Source organism: Abramis brama, assembly GCF_963993115.1.
Source record: "Abramis brama genome assembly, chromosome: 2".
Lineage (NCBI taxonomy): Eukaryota > Metazoa > Chordata > Actinopteri > Cypriniformes > Leuciscidae > Abramis > Abramis brama.
Window position 1 is genome coordinate 45,745,734 of NC_139964.1, and position 19,596 is coordinate 45,765,329.

Consider the following 19,596-nt stretch of genomic DNA (forward strand, 5'->3'; position numbering starts at 1 on the left):
TTGCTTTAAAATATAAAATGTGTTTTATTTCATATTGATGTACAAATTTACATGAAAAAAGCAGAATGTAAATAGTAACTTGCACAGGAAAGTGTAGATAATGGACAAACACAAGACATGCACATCACAAAGAGGCGAACAATGAGAAGAAAAAGAATGTGAACGTTCAAAGCCCTCCTATAGTCTATAAAGATTATTAATATAGACATCACAAATCACATAAAAAAGTGTGCCTGTTCCAACTTAAAAATGACAGTATGACTTCCCACAATTTGGCTTCAATTTGCAATGAACTCAGTTTCAATTCATCTCCTGAAAAATAAAACACACACCTGTGGTTGTTACTAAATATCATTAAGGCTGTATTCAAGCTAGTAGAGTATGACCTACAAGACTATTTTAAACCCATGGTGAAAAAAATAATGGACATCAGCAGAACATTGCAATTTATGACTGAATTTATGGTTTCTGAATTAACTAGACATCAAAATGCATAAAAGAAATAAAGATGAGATAAAGACAACAAAATGTTACAATACATTTCATTTTACAGTAGTCAACATTTGAAGTGGATCAAAAAAGTTAATCAAAGTTGTCCTAAGACAAGAATAGGTATTCAAAATTCATGTATAACTTTGATGAAAGGTTTTGATCCACTTCAAATGTTCACTACTGTATATTGTATACTGTACTGTATTAAGTCAAAATAAGTTTTATTTTAATTGTCATATTTTACAATATGGAAATAAGGTGGCTGATCATTTCCAAAATTAAGCTCTGATTTTTCACACAATAAGGCCAGTATTGATACTTGCAAGCCCATGGGAAGCATTTAGTCAGCCTTACACACCATCTAGGCACAAAACAGAGGTGATATTTTCAAAGCACAGAAAGTGCTCAAGAAAAAAAGTTCGCAATATTTTCATAATGTTTGTTGCTACTGTAAAACAGTGTGACTGCACCTAAACTAAATGAGAGCTTCCTAATGTAGGACATCAGTGACAAGCTCTTTTATTCAGTGACCACACTACAGTAAGTAAGTTTACCACTGCTAATTGATGAGCCTAAATTACCATATTAAGATGCAGACTTTTTTTATTGCACAATTTCACTAATTGTGAGGGTTGCATAATGCAATGACAGACCAAGATGGCTGCTGGAAGACACCTCAGTGACCCCAGCCTGAAGCAGCATTCCCAAGCTATGGGTTAATTAAGATAATGATATCATCATTTATCATCGAGGGCGCTTGCGAGTTACAAAAATGAGGACCCTGCGAATGGCAAACAGCCGGTCCTTAAGAGTGGTCATGGCGAGGATGGTCAGCTGGGCTTTGTTTTCCAGCGGAAGCACAGCCAACAGCCACCAACACCATGCAGGACCACTGGGGTTCCCCTGGGAAAAACAAGACCAGAATCAAACATAAGTATTGAATGTATTAGATTATAAATGCAAACTACAGGAATTGAAAAATGTGAATTATACATGGGTATGTTACACAACAGAAAGGCTGGAGGTAAGATTACTATGAACTAGCATTTAGAACAAATGCGAGACTGATTTGGTGCAAACATTCACCTGTGGGTCAGAGTCTTTGGCAGGCAGCTGCCCAAAGTGGCTGATGATTTGACTCTTCATATCATCTTTAAGTGAAGTGAACCAGGCCATGGCCTGATCATACACAGAGTCATGCAATTTCAGGAGCTCTGTCAACTCCTCTCCTTCAACCTAAACACAAAAATGCATATTATGGCTGAGTGGAAGACTGGGGATTTTTTCTCTCTCTCTTTCATACACATACATAATACAACTTTTGGATTTGGACTTTCATGCGCTCGTACAATGCAAAAATATTTCTATACCTTCTTATCCTCCAAATATTCAATCTTGGCTGTGTGGTATCCATCTCTCTGCCCATGACTGAGCACTTTGAAACGTGCAATGCCTATGGTGTCCACCACAGAGCGTCCATCAGGAAAAAACTTGACATCTCTCACCTCCAGCATACAGCCGTGGTCTGCAAACCTGTAAATCATAGACCTCACCCATTTAACTCCACGCAATGTTAAAATGTTATGCACTTCATTAACACATTACCACATTTTCACCACATGTCAACATTATACCAAAACATTGAAGATAATTTGCAAACAGATTTTTGATATCTAGAATGATTTGGCAGTGGCATGCCACGTGGCAATACATTTATGGTAAAAAAGGGAGCCCATTTAGAGCTTGATTATAGAGCTCTTATCTTAGCTTATTTTAAGTTTAATTTTTTTTTTGTTACATTAACTGCTTTGTATTGTAATTAAAATAAGGTTTCTTTTTGTTACAATTGCCTCATGTGGGACTTATAACTACAAACTGAGCCTCAAAAAAATAAAATAAAATAAAAATAAAAACACAAGGGAGTCTCTTCCATGTAATTTCTGAATAACTTCAAACTGCGGGCGAGTACTGTATGTTTTACGCTGGATTAGACTATCCTTACCCTACCTGAATAATCAAAGGGTTAAAGGTGTTAGATAAAAAGACACACCAAGTAACAAAACATACTTACAAACCACACTCTGACATACCAACACACACAATTATAGCTGAATAATTTATTGAATTGGCGTTAAACACAGCAGAAACAGGAAAAAGCCCATATTTTCTTTACAGGCCAACCCCCCCAAAAATGGTGCTATTTAGTGAACAGAATGAAAGCCTATTTTAAAAACCAACCCACAACCCAACCAACATCAAAATTGCCATTTTAGAGGGGACATTCTTGTCCTTAAAATCCAATTTGTAACTTTTATGTACCTAGTGTAAAATACAGTGAAAAAGTGAGACATTTATTTAAATTCCAATAAAAAATACACACTTCTGCTAAAATTTATGCAGTTGGGATTAGCACAGGCAAAATGACAAAACTTTTTTTTAAAGAAAAAAATGTCCTTAAGGACACACAAGGGTTGAACATTGTATACACTTTAAAATCTTGCTGATTACTTATAAAGCTCTAAATGTTGCAGCTCCTCATTACTTGAGCGAGCCCCTATAACATTATAGCCCTTCATGCCCACTGGGGTCTAAAAATTCTGGCCAGTTGACAATTATATATACCTAGAATATCAAAATCAACTACAGGCAGTAGATCCTTTTCCTATTTAGCATTTAAACAGTCTTCCAAGTGTTGTTTGGGAGGTAGACACACTCTGTCAGTTTAAACCTAGATTAACCTATTTTCTTTAACCTATTAAAGAACTTCAAGTTATTAATAGAAAATGTTAGAATTAATGGGTCAAGTGTTGACGAAAAAGATGCATTTTTCTTGAAAAGAGAGGTGCTCTTGCTCCTGCTCATACTCAGGTGCGACACCTTAGCTGGTAATTTTGTGCCAGGATTTCTTTTTATAATAATAATAAAAATAAATAAAAAACAGTGGAATTATTACTTGCTCAAGTGCCAAAACATTTTAAATGTTTGTACTTTTCACAAAAAAAGTACCATGTTTAAAAGAAAACTTATGCACTCTGTAATGATGCAGCGGACGAGGAGGGATCCATTTGCAGCTTTTATTAGAGTGGTCAGACAGGCAGGGTTAACCCTCTGGGGTCTGAGGGGGTTTTGGGGTTTTTGGGGTCCTTGAGATGTTCTGACATGCCCTGACATTTGTGCATTTTTCAGTTGCTTATAAACATATTAATGTCAAAGGTGTAATTACACTATTTAGCACAAACAGGGCTACCATAATATGTGAACAACTTGCATGTACATGTTTATATTTTTGAGAGAATAATGTTTATGCATGGTTTTTGAAAAAAACAAAAAACTAAAGTCTCTGAAATAAGGCCACAAAACACATACTAAATATGTGTCAATAAGACTTTTGACTAATGAGTTGCCTAGAGTTTTTTCTTCAAAATGATGTGAAAATCATCCTGCCTAATCATTCACATAACACAATACATTGATTTAAATCTTGTAAAACACTTTTTGTTTGTAAAGGCAATATGCGCAAGGGGCGTCAACAATCCAACACCATCATGCATATTTAGTGATTCACACCTGAGGAGACAATGGGGCCCGCATACTTAATGAGCCATTCATTCAGGTGTGTCACCTATAGCCACAAGAAAGAATGCAAGAGCAATATATATATGTATATTCTACCAAATTGGTTCACAGTTGGAAGCATCTCAATTTTTTTTAATTTTTTCCACAAATTGTGCTTGCAAATTGTATAATATCCAAGGAAAACATGTCTAGTAATTGTGCAGTTAATTCTCATACTGTATTTTCAGTTTTGGAATATGTATCCTCTCCCCAAATTTGTCAATAATAAAACACAATAAAAATTATTTAAAGAAAAGGCTTATATTTACCTTTTAAAATTTGTTTACATCTACCTTGTAAATATATATTTTTTTATTAAAAAGGTTACAATTACAACAATAATTCAAGTGTAAAGTCTAATCTTAATTAAGTAATGAAGTAATGAAGTAATGAATCCTTAACTTTGAAATATGTATGATAAAATGTATACTTTAGTTTTTACAAATAAAAAACTAAAGTATACATTTTATCATACATATTTCAAAGTTAAGGATTCATTACTTTGAATATAGCCTACATTGACAAAACATACTATATTTAACATATTAGCAAAAATTGGCAAACAAAAGCTTATTTGAGGTGGCAGATATTTTACAGTAAAAATGTGTAATCTATCCAAAACTAGTCAACGAAATGTTGTCTTTCATATGTCTGTAACATAGGTCTTTCGTTTTTATTATAAGGAATATAAATGTTAATTTGCAGTTTAATACGTTGCTTATACAAATACATTTTATTTCAACATATTTCAGTCGATTTTTACTCAGTATAGCTGTTACAGAGGAGGCTTCCGTACCGCCTCCTCCGCACCACCGGAGGGATCCGTCTCCTGAATATTAACCATCTCGTTTTGAACTCCATTTCCCATAATGCCTCTCACCTGGGACTGATTGCGCAACACACCTGCACCTCATTTACACACACATATAAGCCACTTCCACACACCACATCTCTGCGAAGTCTTGATTTGCCCTGGCTGTCACTACTGAGCGTTATTCCCCGTGTTTGCTTCTTGTATTACGGACCTTGGACTGTTTCACCATTTCCTGATTGTTTCTCTGCCTGGCCTGACTTGGATTGTTTATTGGACTCTGATTATTGCTGCCTGCCCTGACCTCTGCCTGTTATACGGATGTTCTCTGTGATTCCTCCATTGATCTGTCTGCTGTTGTTGACCCTGCCTGTACGACTATTCTTAATAAAGCTGCAAATGGATCCTACTGAGTCTGGTGCTTCGTTACAGAAGACTTCGCCAAAACCCGATCCAGCAGCGGTAATGCAACTGTCCACAGAATTGTCAGCTCAAGCTTCACAACTCACGTTGCATCACCACCAGCTTAATCATCTGACAACGCTTACTGAGGAGCTTGTCAAGGATCTACAAGGTCTCTGTGCGTTAGCGGCTAATGCTCCCTCTGTGCAATCTCAAGAAGTTTCTCCACCCACTGTGAGTACTCCAGTTAACCCTCGACTAGCCTTTCCTGAAAAATTCGACGGCACCTCAACAAAATGCAAAGGTTTCCTGCTTCAATGCACACTCTTCATCGATCAACAACCATCACTTTACTCCAATGATTCCACCCGAATTGCATTTGTATGTTCACTACTCACAGGAAGAGCATTAGATTGGGCCACTGCTGTCTGGGGACCAGATGGGTCATCTTTCACATCCTTCAGGGCTTTCCTTCGACAGTTTCGCAGCGTTTTTGAGCATCCTACTGAGAGAGGAAGTGCTGGCGAACAACTGCTCAATCTTTCCCAGGGAAGAAGAACAACAGCAGAGTATGCATTAAGCTTCCGCACGCTCGCTGCACAAACCAACTGGGTAGAAGATACACTAAAGACCATTTTCAGAAAGGGATTAACTGTTGTATTGCAATCTGAGCTAGCCTGTCGGGATGAAGGCAAAAACTTGAATCAATACATCGATCTGGCCATACAAGTTGACAATCTAATCCGTTCACGACGTTCTACCCAAACATCACATCGCTCCTTCCAAGAATCAACATCCGATCATGAACCGATGCAAGTTGGTTTCACTCACCTCACGCCAGAAGAACGTGAACGAAGAATGCAGAATCACCTGAGCTTGTATTGTGGTCAGTCTGGACACATGAAGTCTTCCTGCCCAGTTCGTCCTTCGTCCAAGTCTCCACCGGTGAGTTCAAATGTTAAAACACACACAACTGTATCCAGTCTCACTCTACCGGTGCGCCTGCTGGTCCAGGGTAATTCTATTTCAACCACTGCTTTAATAGACTCAGGAGCAGCGGGGAACTTCATCTCTCACAAATTTGCTGTACAGTGTAAACTACAACTGAATCCCTGTCATACCTCCCTGACAGTGGAGGCGCTAGACGGGCGACCCCTTGGTGAGGGCAAAATTCACCGCATAACAGAAGAAGTCAAGATGCACATTGGATCCCTACATTCCGAATCCATCAAATTCTACGTCATCCATGCTCCACATCATTCCATCATTCTCGGGTTTCCTTGGTTACAGACGCACAATCCGCACATCTCTTGGAGAGACGGTCAGATTATTCAATGGGATCACACTTGTCACAGTCAATGTCTATCCAAAGTCACGCGTATATCCTGTCCAGTCCCAGTTCCCTCAGCACCAGAGCCAGAACTAGAAAACTTACCATCCGAGTATGCCGATCTCCTGTATCATTTCGATTAGACCTGCCCGCTAATTATCGTATTTCTCCTACTTTTCATGTTTCCCTGCTAAAACCTGCCGGTGGTCCGAGGGGAGAGCCGGAGGAGGGGGCCGCCTCTCAGACTCCCCCACCTATTCTGGTTGACGGCGAGGAGGCGTATCGTGTGCACAAGTTGCTTGACTCTAGACGTCGGGGTAATATTCTCCAGTATCTAGTTGACTGGGAGGGGTTCGGTCCGGAGGAGCAATCCTGGGTCAATTCAGGGGATATCCTGGACCCCACACTCACTGAGGAGTTTCACCGGATGCACCCGGAAAAACCGGCCCCTCGACCTCGTGGAAGGCCCCGGCGTCGTTTGCCTCCTCGCGTCAGGAGCCGCTCGCAGGGGGAGGGCTCTGTTACAGAGGAGGCTTCCGTACCGCCTCCTCCGCACCACCGGAGGGATCCGTCTCCTGAATATTAACCATCTCGTTTTGAACTCCATTTCCCATAATGCCTCTCACCTGGGACTGATTGCGCAACACACCTGCACCTCATTTACACACACATATAAGCCACTTCCACACACCACATCTCTGCGAAGTCTTGATTTGCCCTGGCTGTCACTACTGAGCGTTATTCCCCGTGTTTGCTTCTTGTATTACGGACCTTGGACTGTTTCACCATTTCCTGATTGTTTCTCTGCCTGGCCTGACTTGGATTGTTTATTGGACTCTGATTATTGCTGCCTGCCCTGACCTCTGCCTGTTATACGGATGTTCTCTGTGATTCCTCCATTGATCTGTCTGCTGTTGTTGACCCTGCCTGTACGACTATTCTTAATAAAGCTGCAAATGGATCCTACTGAGTCTGGTGCTTCGTTACAATAGCAAAATAGTTTGCTAAAAGCGAAACATTCATTCACACACACAAACGCAATTCAAATTTAAACCGTCTTTTTGCGAGTTGTGGTAAACAGCGCATCTCTGCCGTTCATTCATTCACACAGAAACGCGATTTACTTGAGAATGAAAAAAACTTACTACAGTATTCCATCCGTTGCTCCTCGAAATACCAGCACTTCTGAGTTACATTTTCCATTATTATTATTCCTCACAGCGCTGCGAGACGGTGTAAACAAGTACCATGATCTGATTAAACTTGTGTTTTCTGGAGCTGATGTGGGGGCGTTCACAGGTTTGCGTGGATTGCCTCAGCCATTTGCGTTTGAATAGCGCGCGCTCTCCGTGGGAGGAGTCACATTAAAAATAATTAGATGAGATGAGAACGACTGACATCTCGCTCTTTTCTTACAGATTACATAAATTGAGAATATTTGTTTTTTATATAAATTACTTCATTTAAAAAGAGAATTCAAGCTTCATGCCTGTGTGTCTGTATGTCTGTTTGACTGAGTATTCGCTGAGTTATTGTTCATTTTCGGACGCGTTTCAGAATGGACTACACTGACAGAGAGAAAGCAGAACTCACATCATGTTTATTTTTCTTTATTTGGCAAAAAGCACAACACTTTGTTTTTATTGTGAGTATACACAAAAATAATACACATTTAACAGAATCGATTGATGTATGAAACGTGTTTGTAATATCAAAGTCAACAGAGCAAAATGAATCTCTTTTGAACTGATAAAAAAAAAAGCGAGCTGGTATCGCCGGCGATACTGCCGACCCCAGGTGGTTAAACAACAGCAGACAGAACAACGGAGAGAACTCAGAGCAGATCGGTGTCATAGGCAGAAGTCAGGGCAGGCAGCAAAAGGCAAAGTCCAATTAACAATCCGGGTAAAGGCAGGCAGAGAACAATCAGGAGTCGAGATACACAGTCCAAGGTCAGTAAATGAGAACAGCAAACACAGGAATAAATGCTCGGAATTGAAAGCCAGGGCAATGCAATACTTCGCAGTGAACTGAAGAGTGACAGAGGTTTATATGGGTGTATGTGAATGAGCTGCAGGTGTACGAGATGAGTGCTGATGAGTCCGGGCAGTGAGTTATGGGAAATGTAGTTTGTGAGGAAGTGATCCTAGTCTATTGTGGAGTGCCCTCTGGTGGCTCTCGAGGGCACTCCAGCTGGTGATCATTACATAGCCCCCCCCCAAAGAGCGGCTTCCAGACGCTCCAAAACTGTCCAAGTGGGAGGTGGCGCGGAGGCGGATCCGGGGGCGGGATGGAGGGCCAGGTCCGTGGAGCAGAAGAGGACCTGGGGACTGCGGCAGGACGGAAGGCCAGGGTGGAGCGGGCTGTGCAGGCGACCAGGGAGGAGACGACCGTGCAGGCGACCAGGGAGGAGACGACCCTTCAGGCGGCCAGGGCGGAGACGACCCTTCAGGCGGCCAGGGCACAGGAACAGACACCGGCTCAGGAACAGACACCATGGCGGCGATCATCTTGTCCGGACACTCTGGGCTGGACGGGACCAGCATCTTGTGAAACTCTGGGCTGGACAGCATCTTGTGAAACTCTGGGCTGGACGGGACCAGAATCTTGTGAAACTCTGGGCTGGACGGGACCAGCGGCGAAGAGGGCTTTGGCTCTGGCTCAGCGGGCATGACGTTCACAGACTCCTGCTTGGCGGGCATGACGCTTTCAGTCTCAGGCACGGCTGGACTGGCGTGAAATGCGGGCTCGGCTGGACTGGCGTGAAGTGCAGGCTTGGCTGGACTGGCGTGAAGTGCAGGCTCTAGTTGGGCAGACGTGACGCAAACCGTCTCTGGGTCGGCAGACATGACTTGAACAGTCTCTGCATCGGCAGACGTGACGTGACCAGTCTCTGGGTCAGCAGACGTGACTAGAACAGTCTCTGGATCGGCAGATGTGACATGACCAGTCTCTGGGTCAGCAGACGTGACTAGAACAGTCTCTGGATCCGTAACAGGGCAGGACAAGGATTCATAAACAGTTATCACTGACACCTCCGAAGGTTCTGCAGCAGATGCCGCCACCTCTGGTGGTTCTACAGTGGTAGCATCAAGAATCAGGTCAGGTTCACTAACAGGACAGGTACAGTGCTCCTCTACGGTTCCTTTGACTGTGAAATGGCAGGCTGAGAGGACATTGCTGGGCGCTACCACCATACACAAGGCTGAAGCGAGTACCGCCGCTTCGAGAGGTTCTGCAGCATCTGCCGCCACCTCTGGAGAAACTGCAGCGGGTGCCATTGCCTGGGGCAGTTCCGAGGTGGTGTATGCAGCCCAAACGCAACATAAAGCGATCCCCATCGTGGGAAGCGCTTCTGATAGGGTAATTAGTGCAGGAACAGGAGGATTAAAGTGAGCAGGTTTGGGGATACCAGCTGCGCGTGCAGACACCAGCGGTGCATCCTTCACACTGGAAGCCAGACTGGGAAAACGGAGCACTGACCTTGAATATCTGGGTGTGATAGAGAGGACGTGAGAGGACTCCGGCTGGTCAGCGGTGACATGACGAGACTTGTGAAGACTAACCGTGACTTGGTTTAACTTGTGACGATCCACTGGGTCTTGGCTTTAAATTAATTTGATATTTATATTTATTTTGTTAAGGAAAAAAGACTGAAAAAGGATTTTACTTAAGTTTACTTGTGCATATTTTGATGAAGAAAGAAAATTATCATTATGTTTTGAATATACTACCTTAGATTTGTGAAATGTTCACCTGTTTGGTAAGTGTTTGTCATGTTCTGAAAAATAAATAAATAAATAAATAAATAATAATAAAACCACAATTAACTGTCTGGTTTCTACAAGGAGCCAAAATCTGCCTTTAAACTTATATAGATAATCATCAATATTGACTGACAAAATTTTAATGTGATATTTTTTTTGGCCATATTGTCCATCCTTGGTGTTGCATGACTTTCCCAGTGGTTATCGATTCAATGTAGTAATTGCATTTCTGCATGGCATAAATTCTGTTTCACAGACCAACACAAATGCCATCCATTCAGTATGTGTAACTGGTCTTTAACCTGTTAAGCTTCACCAGAGCGTCATGTCTTAATTTGTGTCAGGAGTTATGTAATGAAAAAATTAGTCAATACCTTTAATATGAATTATGAGCGTCAGCCGCTCCCATTCAGAAAAAATATCCTGTGCTGTCGTCATGACAGCGCTTGACAAAACATTGTCCCTCAGGGCTTTTAGCTCAAAAATGTGCAGATTTGGAGAAATATTGATAGATGAGAATCTATCAATATTTCTCCAAATCTGCACAGCTTTACATCAGATTTCTATAGACAGGAATAATATTTATTGAATTTATACCCAAATGCGTTGATGCAATCATTATGAGCGCTAGATACTCTGATGTACTGTGTTTTCAATCCATACCAGCAGTCTGAGGGCGCCCTATGCACAGTATAGTCCATATATGGAATACAGGAAGAAGAGCCATAATCATGTGACATTCCAGGAAGTCCCTGACACATACAAAGCTAACAGAGATCGCTGTAACATGCAGATACAGATGTTTTGAAGACAATAAACATGATTGCAATGATATTTGATTTACCTGTGTTCTTCGAGCCATGTCAGGTATTTTCATAATAATAGATTATATTTATAATGTAATGCTAATCAATATAGACTTTATCATCGTGCAGAATACTATAAAATAATCGATTTTCTGTCTGATTTTTTTATCTGAAGCCAAATCAGATCACAGAATGTTATTTAAAACACTTGACTTGCTTTATAAAGTAAGTTTGGAGCACAAACATGGTTTTAATCTCATAAATTGTCGTATTGATGGTGTGCTAAACTAACATGCTAGCTAGCCCTAGGTGCACCTGCCACCTTGCAGTTATTTTTTTTATGAATTTTTCTAAATAGGAATGCTTACTGAAATGTTTCTTTATTCAAGAAGGGCATTTGATACAGTTTCAAATGTGAAGTGAGAACTTTGATAAAAAGAAATTAGGGATTGAAACAGTGTGAATAGCCAGTCGTTAGTAACTATAATGCAGACAAAAGAAATGCATATTTAGAGCCATAACCAGGCTGGAGATGTGTGAATGTGTGCAGGAGAGACTGACACTGAATGGGGCTCGTTTGCACCACAAAACAATAGAGACAATAGACTGAATAGATGACTTAGAAGATGAAAATAAACATCAGTTGCATTTTAGAGTCTAATCAAAATAAAGTCATATGACATGATCTTGAAAAACATTTAACTAAATACAGAGTTTTAGACTTAACATCTTCAGATTTTAAATATAACATGGCCAGACATGTGGCTTTAGCTGCAGTGCATTTCTAGATTGATACAGTGCCAACTTCAATTTTATTTTCATGAAGATGTTTTATAAAAATACATTTCTAATAACTTTACAAAACTTTGAAGCTATGTATAACTATTTTTTTTCATTATGACAATAATTAATTCTACATTTACAATAAACTGCCAGGTGTCAGCTTTCAAATGAGATCATACTTGTGCTTTTAGTAGAAAGGGTTCATGAACTGTATCTGTTTCAGTTTGGGTATGCCATTTCTGGGGATTTTTCAAAAGTGGCGTTGCAGCTTAAAAGGGTCATGACATAAGAAATAAAATTTGCCTTGATCTTTGACATAAAAGGTCTTTGTAACATACATCCAGCAAGTTTATAGCTTAAAACATCCCCCTCATTATAAACAAAGCATTTATTTAATCAAGATCCAAAAATGACTTGTTTTGATATTGCAGGATCTGTAATGCAAATAAATTGCATATAACTGCCTCCAGAGCAAGATATTGATTAATAGTTATACATCATTGTACCATGGCCTTTAAGAATGCGCATTTCGTCACGGATGATCACGGAGAGCCCTGCAGGCATGCTTTTAAGAATTAAAATAATTTTGTTGTGCTTCACACAATATCCACCAGGTGGTGCATGGAACAACATTCTTTAGTTCAACACTCAGTAGCTACTGTAGGCCAGATCAGACTGCTGTTGTTATTTCTTTTAAATCAATCTTTAAGTATGCCTAGTCTACAGACTATTACATTTTATACAACAGTTCTTTCTGGTTCTCAAATGTGCAATATTCCCCACCTCTCTCCCCAGTCTGGCTCGAACACGCCAATTTCGATGAAGCCCCTCCTTCCGCAATACAAAATGTGCTGTGATTGGTTAGTTAGCCCAGTGTTTTGTGACTTAGAGCGTGTACGGGAAATGTCCAGCCCCTCCATAACTGCGAGTTCTTCTCTAGTGTAAATTGTCAGGTTATTTCAAACCAGTTCGAGCCCAATTCAGACCCTGACAATGTTAACGAACAAGAGGATCGTGCAGAACGGATGTCATGCATGGACTTTGCAAGTAGGGATTTCACAGGATGTCTCAGAGTGGCATGTTTTTTGTCATTTTCTTATACATTATATATACAATGTTATCCACCATTTAATTGTGATATTTGTCTGAAAACTAAGGTAATACAAACAGTAATCGATCAAAAACCATGGTTAATTTTCCTAAGCGAAAATTACTTTTGTGAACCGTCTTACAAAAGCATTCTCCATAAAATGTGTAGCGCACAGAAAAACGATTATTGAAATAATTAACATTGTGACTTCATAAGATCCACAAAAATCCCGTTGTAGTCCAAATGAGCCATTCATTGTAGTTCTTGAAAGGGGGATTCTGTTAAATAAAATATCTCCCTTTGGAGTGGACTTTGAGCTTGCAGATCTTTTTATGCAGCAACATTACAAAATTAAACTAAACTTACTACACTAAAGTTGAAAAGCATAATAGGACCCATTTAAGATTTATTTTAGGCGAGAATGTGGTTATTCAGACCTCAAATATGTGACTCATAAACATAGCACCTATTTTACAATTTGTTGTACAAGCAGCCGTTCAGCTCTCATGCACCCGTTGAGAACGGCTTAATCTTGGCCAGTCCTTCAGAAATTTGCCTCTAGCTCTTATGTGGATAGTGGTTAAACATGAGATATAATTCATTTGCGGTATATCAAATGGGTATTCTTTGGGTTAAGGGGAAAATTAAGTTCCATAACTTTATATTTAGGCAATATTTAATTTAAATCCAGTACTAGAGCACTGCTTTTGTATGTTTGACTGAATTGTTTGCTTTATTTGTTTGCTTTATTGAATTGTTTGGTTTATTTCCTATTGTCTTTTATAATGGCTATTGCTGTTCAATAAATATTATTTTATATAAATAATATGCAATATTTGGAAAGAGTCCGTTAGTGATCGTGAAAGTTACAGTAATACACCATTAGATGGCAGCAAAGACTGTCTTTATGAGTGAGTAGCAAATACTTTTATATTGAAAGGATGAAACAAGATTGTAAACAATAAGATTTATCTATTTATCAAATGATTTATCTGCTTGCATTATGTTTTATTAAAATGGTGCAGTCATTTTATGACGCACTCCAGAACGGAAACCGAGACGGAAGAAACCGCATTCTGTTTGTTATTTTACAAAATCACTGTTCTGTTGTTATTGTCAGTGTAAACAAATAAAAAAAGACCCTTTACAGTTTGTCTTACAGATGTCTTGGACCTGATAAGGTGTATACTGATGCAAACAAATACTTGTGCATGAATCACATAAATTACATATTTTTAATATAATACATATTTGAATACATATTTTAAATAAAAATATTTTTATTTTTGGAAGATGCATTCAAATTTCATTTGGCTCAAAAAAAAAAAAAAGATGCCTTTGGTTGTACTAGCAATTGTTGTCTTTTAAATGGGCTTTAAATAACCTTCTTAATAAGATGGTTATATAGATTTTTATTTTATTTTTATAATTTGCCGCCCCATACATTAGGAAAAACTTTGGAGTCCATTACCTTTTTTTCCAGGACAGTGACATGAAGCACACTGCTGCAAGCAGAGAGTCATTGTTAAAGAGGGTATAAACTGTCTTAAGAAACCCACCGAATCACCTTATATGAATCTCATTGAGATGGTGTGGCATGCTCTCAAAGACTATATTCGGAGAGAAGCAAAACCAAATATAGCTGCAAGCAGCAATTATCGGGGCCAAGCAGAATAAGACGACATGACGTGTCAGACCAACTGCAGCAATGAGCAATTAAAGACAGTTAAAGAGGATTTTAGGCGAAATGGCTGAAAAATCCTTTAAACAGTAATTTAAAATATGATTTAATGGATTATCACTTTCGACCAATAGGTGGCACAGTTACAAAACTGATGTGATGTGGTCAGAGTGAAGTGACAATGACACATACCAAGTTTGGTGTCTATATGTCAAGGCATTGCAGAGATAAAGCCTGAATAGTCCTTTTGGCATCATGCCTCAACTTTGCTGCTGCGGTATACGAAAACGGTTTCGTCAATCGACACGAAATCCATAAATTTTAGTCGGTACAGTCTGGAGATGATACGATTCGATTTTGGTGAAAATCGGACAAACAGTCTAGGAGGAGTTAGAAAAAGTAGGTTTTGAATTAAAATCAAGATGGCGGACAGGAAGTTCGGCCAAATAAGGAAAACTTGGTATCTATGTTCTCGGCTTGACCCAAGGAATCTATTAAGACTAGTGGCATTACAATAGCCAGATTTATTCAAAAGTTATTAGAGGTTTTAAAAAAAAATATTATAACTTTTGACCAAAAGGTGGCGCTGTAGGTGGCCGAAATATTTTGGGTACCTTCAGGGGATGGTGCTGATGGCACATTCTGAGTTTCGTAATATTACACCAATGCATTTGTTTAGTATAGCATTTTTTTTCCACAAAACTGTATTGAAGTCAATGGGAATTTCATGTTTTGTTCTATTATAGCGCCACCAAGAGGCTCAGTCCCACCATTTCTTTTATGTGTCCTCAGAGTGAGCCCATACATATCAATTTTGGGGAAAATATCTCAATTCACTTCGGAGTTATAGACATTTATATGAAAAAACATGTAAAAAATGACTGACACACGACTTTGATTAGATTTTACTACCCCTTACTTTTATTTTCGCATTTGGGCATTGGTGTATAGATATTGACCTATGTTTCCAAACTTCTGATGGTGGTTTCGTCTCGATCGGACTAGCGGTTTCGAAGATATCGGCAAATGTTTTTAAGCGCTAAATCACAACGCTACACAAACCGTAAGGCGAAACCTAGCATGCTTGGTATCGTTGGACTCGGCAAGGATTCAGGAGTATGATGAGATGACTCTCATGAAAATAAGTCGACCACACCCAGAGTTATGAGCATTTGAAAAAATAAATTCCCCACTAGGTGGCGCTGATTCGAAACTTCTCAGGCTCCTTCAGGGCATCGTGCTGATGACCCATACCAAGTTTCATAATAATCCGTTCATGCGTTCTTAAAATACAGCATTTTAGCACAAAATTAAAAATGGCCGACAGTCAAAATGGCCGATATGGTAAAATTGGATATCAGTCGACTCGGCATGTTGCCCTGAATCTAACGAGAGCCATTTTATGATTTTTGGACAAACTGTTCAGAAGTTATAAGCAAAATTAGCTATTTTTCATATCTCCGGACTTTTTGTCACCACTGCCTGAAGATGATCTGGTTCAATTTGCGTGCAAATCGGACAAACCGTCTAGAACGAGTTCGAAAAAGTAGCTTTTTTTAAAAATTCTAAATGTTTTAATGCCATATTTTTATGATGGAAAATGACATCATATGGTGAAATCGAATCGTCATGAGCTTAGGAATCAGAGAAAAAATAATTTTGTTGATTGGCCTTACGGTTCAAAAGTTATAAGCAAAATATGAGTGAAATTTTGGACAGGTGGTGGCACTAGAGGGAATGACTTAGACACACCAAAATTGGTGTATTGATTGGGACTGTCCTCTATCAGAAACCGTTACAACTTTCCCGCAAGTGGTTCTATGGGCTGCCATAGACTCCAAGAGCGCAAGAAGGAATAATAATAAGAAGAAGAACGGGAACAGATACAATAGGTGCCTCTGCACCTTCGGTGCTTGGCCCCTAATAATAAGAACGGGAACAGATACAAACGGTGCCTCCGCACCTTTGGTGCTTGGCCCCTAATAATAAGAACGGGAACAGATACAAACGGTGCCTCCGCACCTTTGGTGCTTGGCCCCTAATAATAAGAACGGGAACAGATACAATAGGTGCCTCCACACCTTTGGTGCTTGGCCCCTAATAATAAGAACGAGAACAGATACAATAGGTGCCTCCGCACCTTTGGTGCTTGGCCCCTAACTACAAAGTCTGTCTGACTTGCTGCCATTAATAAATTCTGGTTCAAGGAACTTACAAAAAATGGCATGCAACAAGTACATAAACAGAATGTCTAAAGTTCTTCTAGCCGTGGACACAGTGGAATGTAGCATACATTGGCTAAAGTGTAATGCCATAAAATTAAAAATACTGTAGCCTACTTTTCTGACCATTTTCGAATAAATAAAAGCTTTTTCTTTGGCATGACCATTTTGCTGTATTTTTGTAGCCTATTTAGGCTATTAGATTAAACTGGAACCTGCCTATATTTATCAATAATCGAATAGGCATGCCAAACGTCAATACTGTAACACCCACTATATAGGGAATAGTAACAAACATACTGCATATTTATTGTTAAAAATCACATGATTACAATACTTTTGATTGTACTGTGAAATGGAAAGGAACAAAAGAATATGTGATATAAGAATGTTTTTAAAAATTTAAGAAATGTTTTTTTTTAATATATATCAGAATTATAATCGAACAGTCAATGAAGTATATTTTTATGATATAGATCTTTAATAACTAGCCCAACTAAAACATGACATCCATTAATGGATAATTGTCTGAGACCCCTGAGGTAATTAGTAGCTTAACCAGCCTGATATGTAGAACAATAGAAGAACATTTCTTATACAACCCTTGAAATTGAGAAAAATAACCTCGCAATTGTGTTTTAAGGTCAAATACCTGACAAATATCTAAAAATACAACATCTGTTTTGAGGTGTGGTAACCATAGTTTAAGAGGAATAATTGACTCGGGTCCATTGAATTATTAGAAAATAATGCAGCACAGCCAAGGTGTAACCACCTCAGGTGTTCATTATTTTCGACTAATTAAATGACCCGTCATCAATTATTACTTTTCTGTAATCGCACCAAACATTAAAATGTTTAATATATATTTTTATATTGTAATTTCACATTGTTTATTTTTGAATGTGTTTAATTGCATCTTTTCACTATTAACTATTAATAAAGCCCAGTATCACTATTACCAATCTTGCTACTGATGTCTCCATTAAATGGTTTTTCTTCTCAATTTTACCTATTAATTATACTGTAGATATTGGATCTAGAGTCAAGGGCATTTTGGATACTTAATCTGCAGCTACAACTTCTGTTGTTATTAATAATAATCTCATCCGGTGTGCATCTCGTCCGGTGTGCGACCCCCTTAACACTAGCAAAAGGATGCCAGGAAATAAACTATGCTGTGTTAATTGTAAAAAAACAAAAAACAACACTAGATATTTGTTCATTTTGTTGCGTGCAATAGTTAATTACAGTGTACATGTGTGGGAATCCTTGATGTTTTTTACTCACTAGAGCCCTATTTGGACAGGATTAGTTTTTACAAGGGTAGATTGAGTAATGTAATTTTACCACAGGACATCTGTAATAATAATGGCCAATTCGCACGGGAATAAGATATCTCAGTAAAACTAGCAGAAGTGGGAGGAGTAACTCGATTTACGCACCGTCACCTTCCTGTCGCCATGTGCATATTACGTTGCTTTCTGATATCATCTGTGCAAACACGTATAACATACACACACATATATCTATATATATAAAAAAAAAACAAGTATTTCATACACTGCCGATTTTGCAGGTTTTCCTACTTACAAAGCATGTAGAGGTCTGTAATTTTTTTAATCATAGGTACACTTCAACTGTGAGAGACGGAATCTAAAACAAAAATCCAGAAAATCACATTGTATTATTTTTAAATAATTAATTTGCATTTTATTGCATGACATAAGTATTTGATCACCTACCAACCAGTAAGAATTCCGGCTCTCACAGACCTGTTAGTTTTTCTTTAAGAAGCCCACCTGTTCTCCACTCATTACCTGTATTAACTGCACCTGTTTGAAGTCGTTACCTGTATAAAAGACACCTGTCCACACACTCAATCAAACAGACTCCAACCTGCCAAGACCAGAGAGCTGTGTAAGGACATCAGGGATAAAATTGTAGACCTGCACAAGGCTGGGATGGGCTACAGGATAATAGGCAAGCAGCTTGGTGAGAAGGCAACAACTGTTGGCGCAATTATTAGAAAATGGAAAAAGTTCAAGATGACGGTCAATCTCCCTCGGTCTGAGGCACCATGCAAGATCTCACCTCGTGGGGCATCAATGATCATGAGGAAGGTGAGGGATCAGCCCAGAACTACACGGCAGGACCTGGTCAATGACCTGAAGAGAGCTGGGACCACAGTCTCAAAGTAAACCATTAGTAACACACTACGCCATCATGGATTAAAATCCTGCAGCGCACGCAAGGTCCCCCTGCTCAAGCCAGCGCATGTCCAGGCCCGTCTGAAGTTTGCCAATGACCATCTGGATGATCCAGAGGAGGAATGGGAGAAGGTCATGTAGTCTGATGAGACAAAAATAGAGCTTTTTGGTCTAAACTCCACTCGCCGTGTTTGGAGGAAGAAGAAGGATGAGTACAACCCCAAGAACACTATCCCAACCGTGAAGCATTCTTTGGGGATGCTCTTCTGCAAAGGGGACAGGACGACTGCACCGTATTGAGAGGAGGATGGATGGGGCCATGTATCGCGAGATCTTGGCCAACAACCTCCTTCCCTCAGTAAGAGCATTGAAGATGGGTCGTGGCTG

At 39.4% G+C, this 19,596-nt stretch overlaps 1 protein-coding gene across 1 annotated transcript in view; it reads right to left on the minus strand.

Moving 5' to 3' along the window:
• The window catches only part of lonrf2 (LON peptidase N-terminal domain and ring finger 2), a 195,351-nt gene continuing 175,755 nt past the window's right edge, over positions 1-19,596 (minus strand). Inside the window, exons 10-12 of the mRNA XM_084107169.1 lie at positions 1,863-2,025; positions 1,579-1,728; positions 1-1,395 (exon numbers count right to left, since the gene is read on the minus strand). Of these exons, the coding sequence (XP_083963295.1) occupies positions 1,237-1,395; positions 1,579-1,728; positions 1,863-2,025 (472 nt within the window). The 3' untranslated portion in view covers positions 1-1,236. The remainder of the gene's footprint in view (positions 1,396-1,578; positions 1,729-1,862; positions 2,026-19,596) is intronic.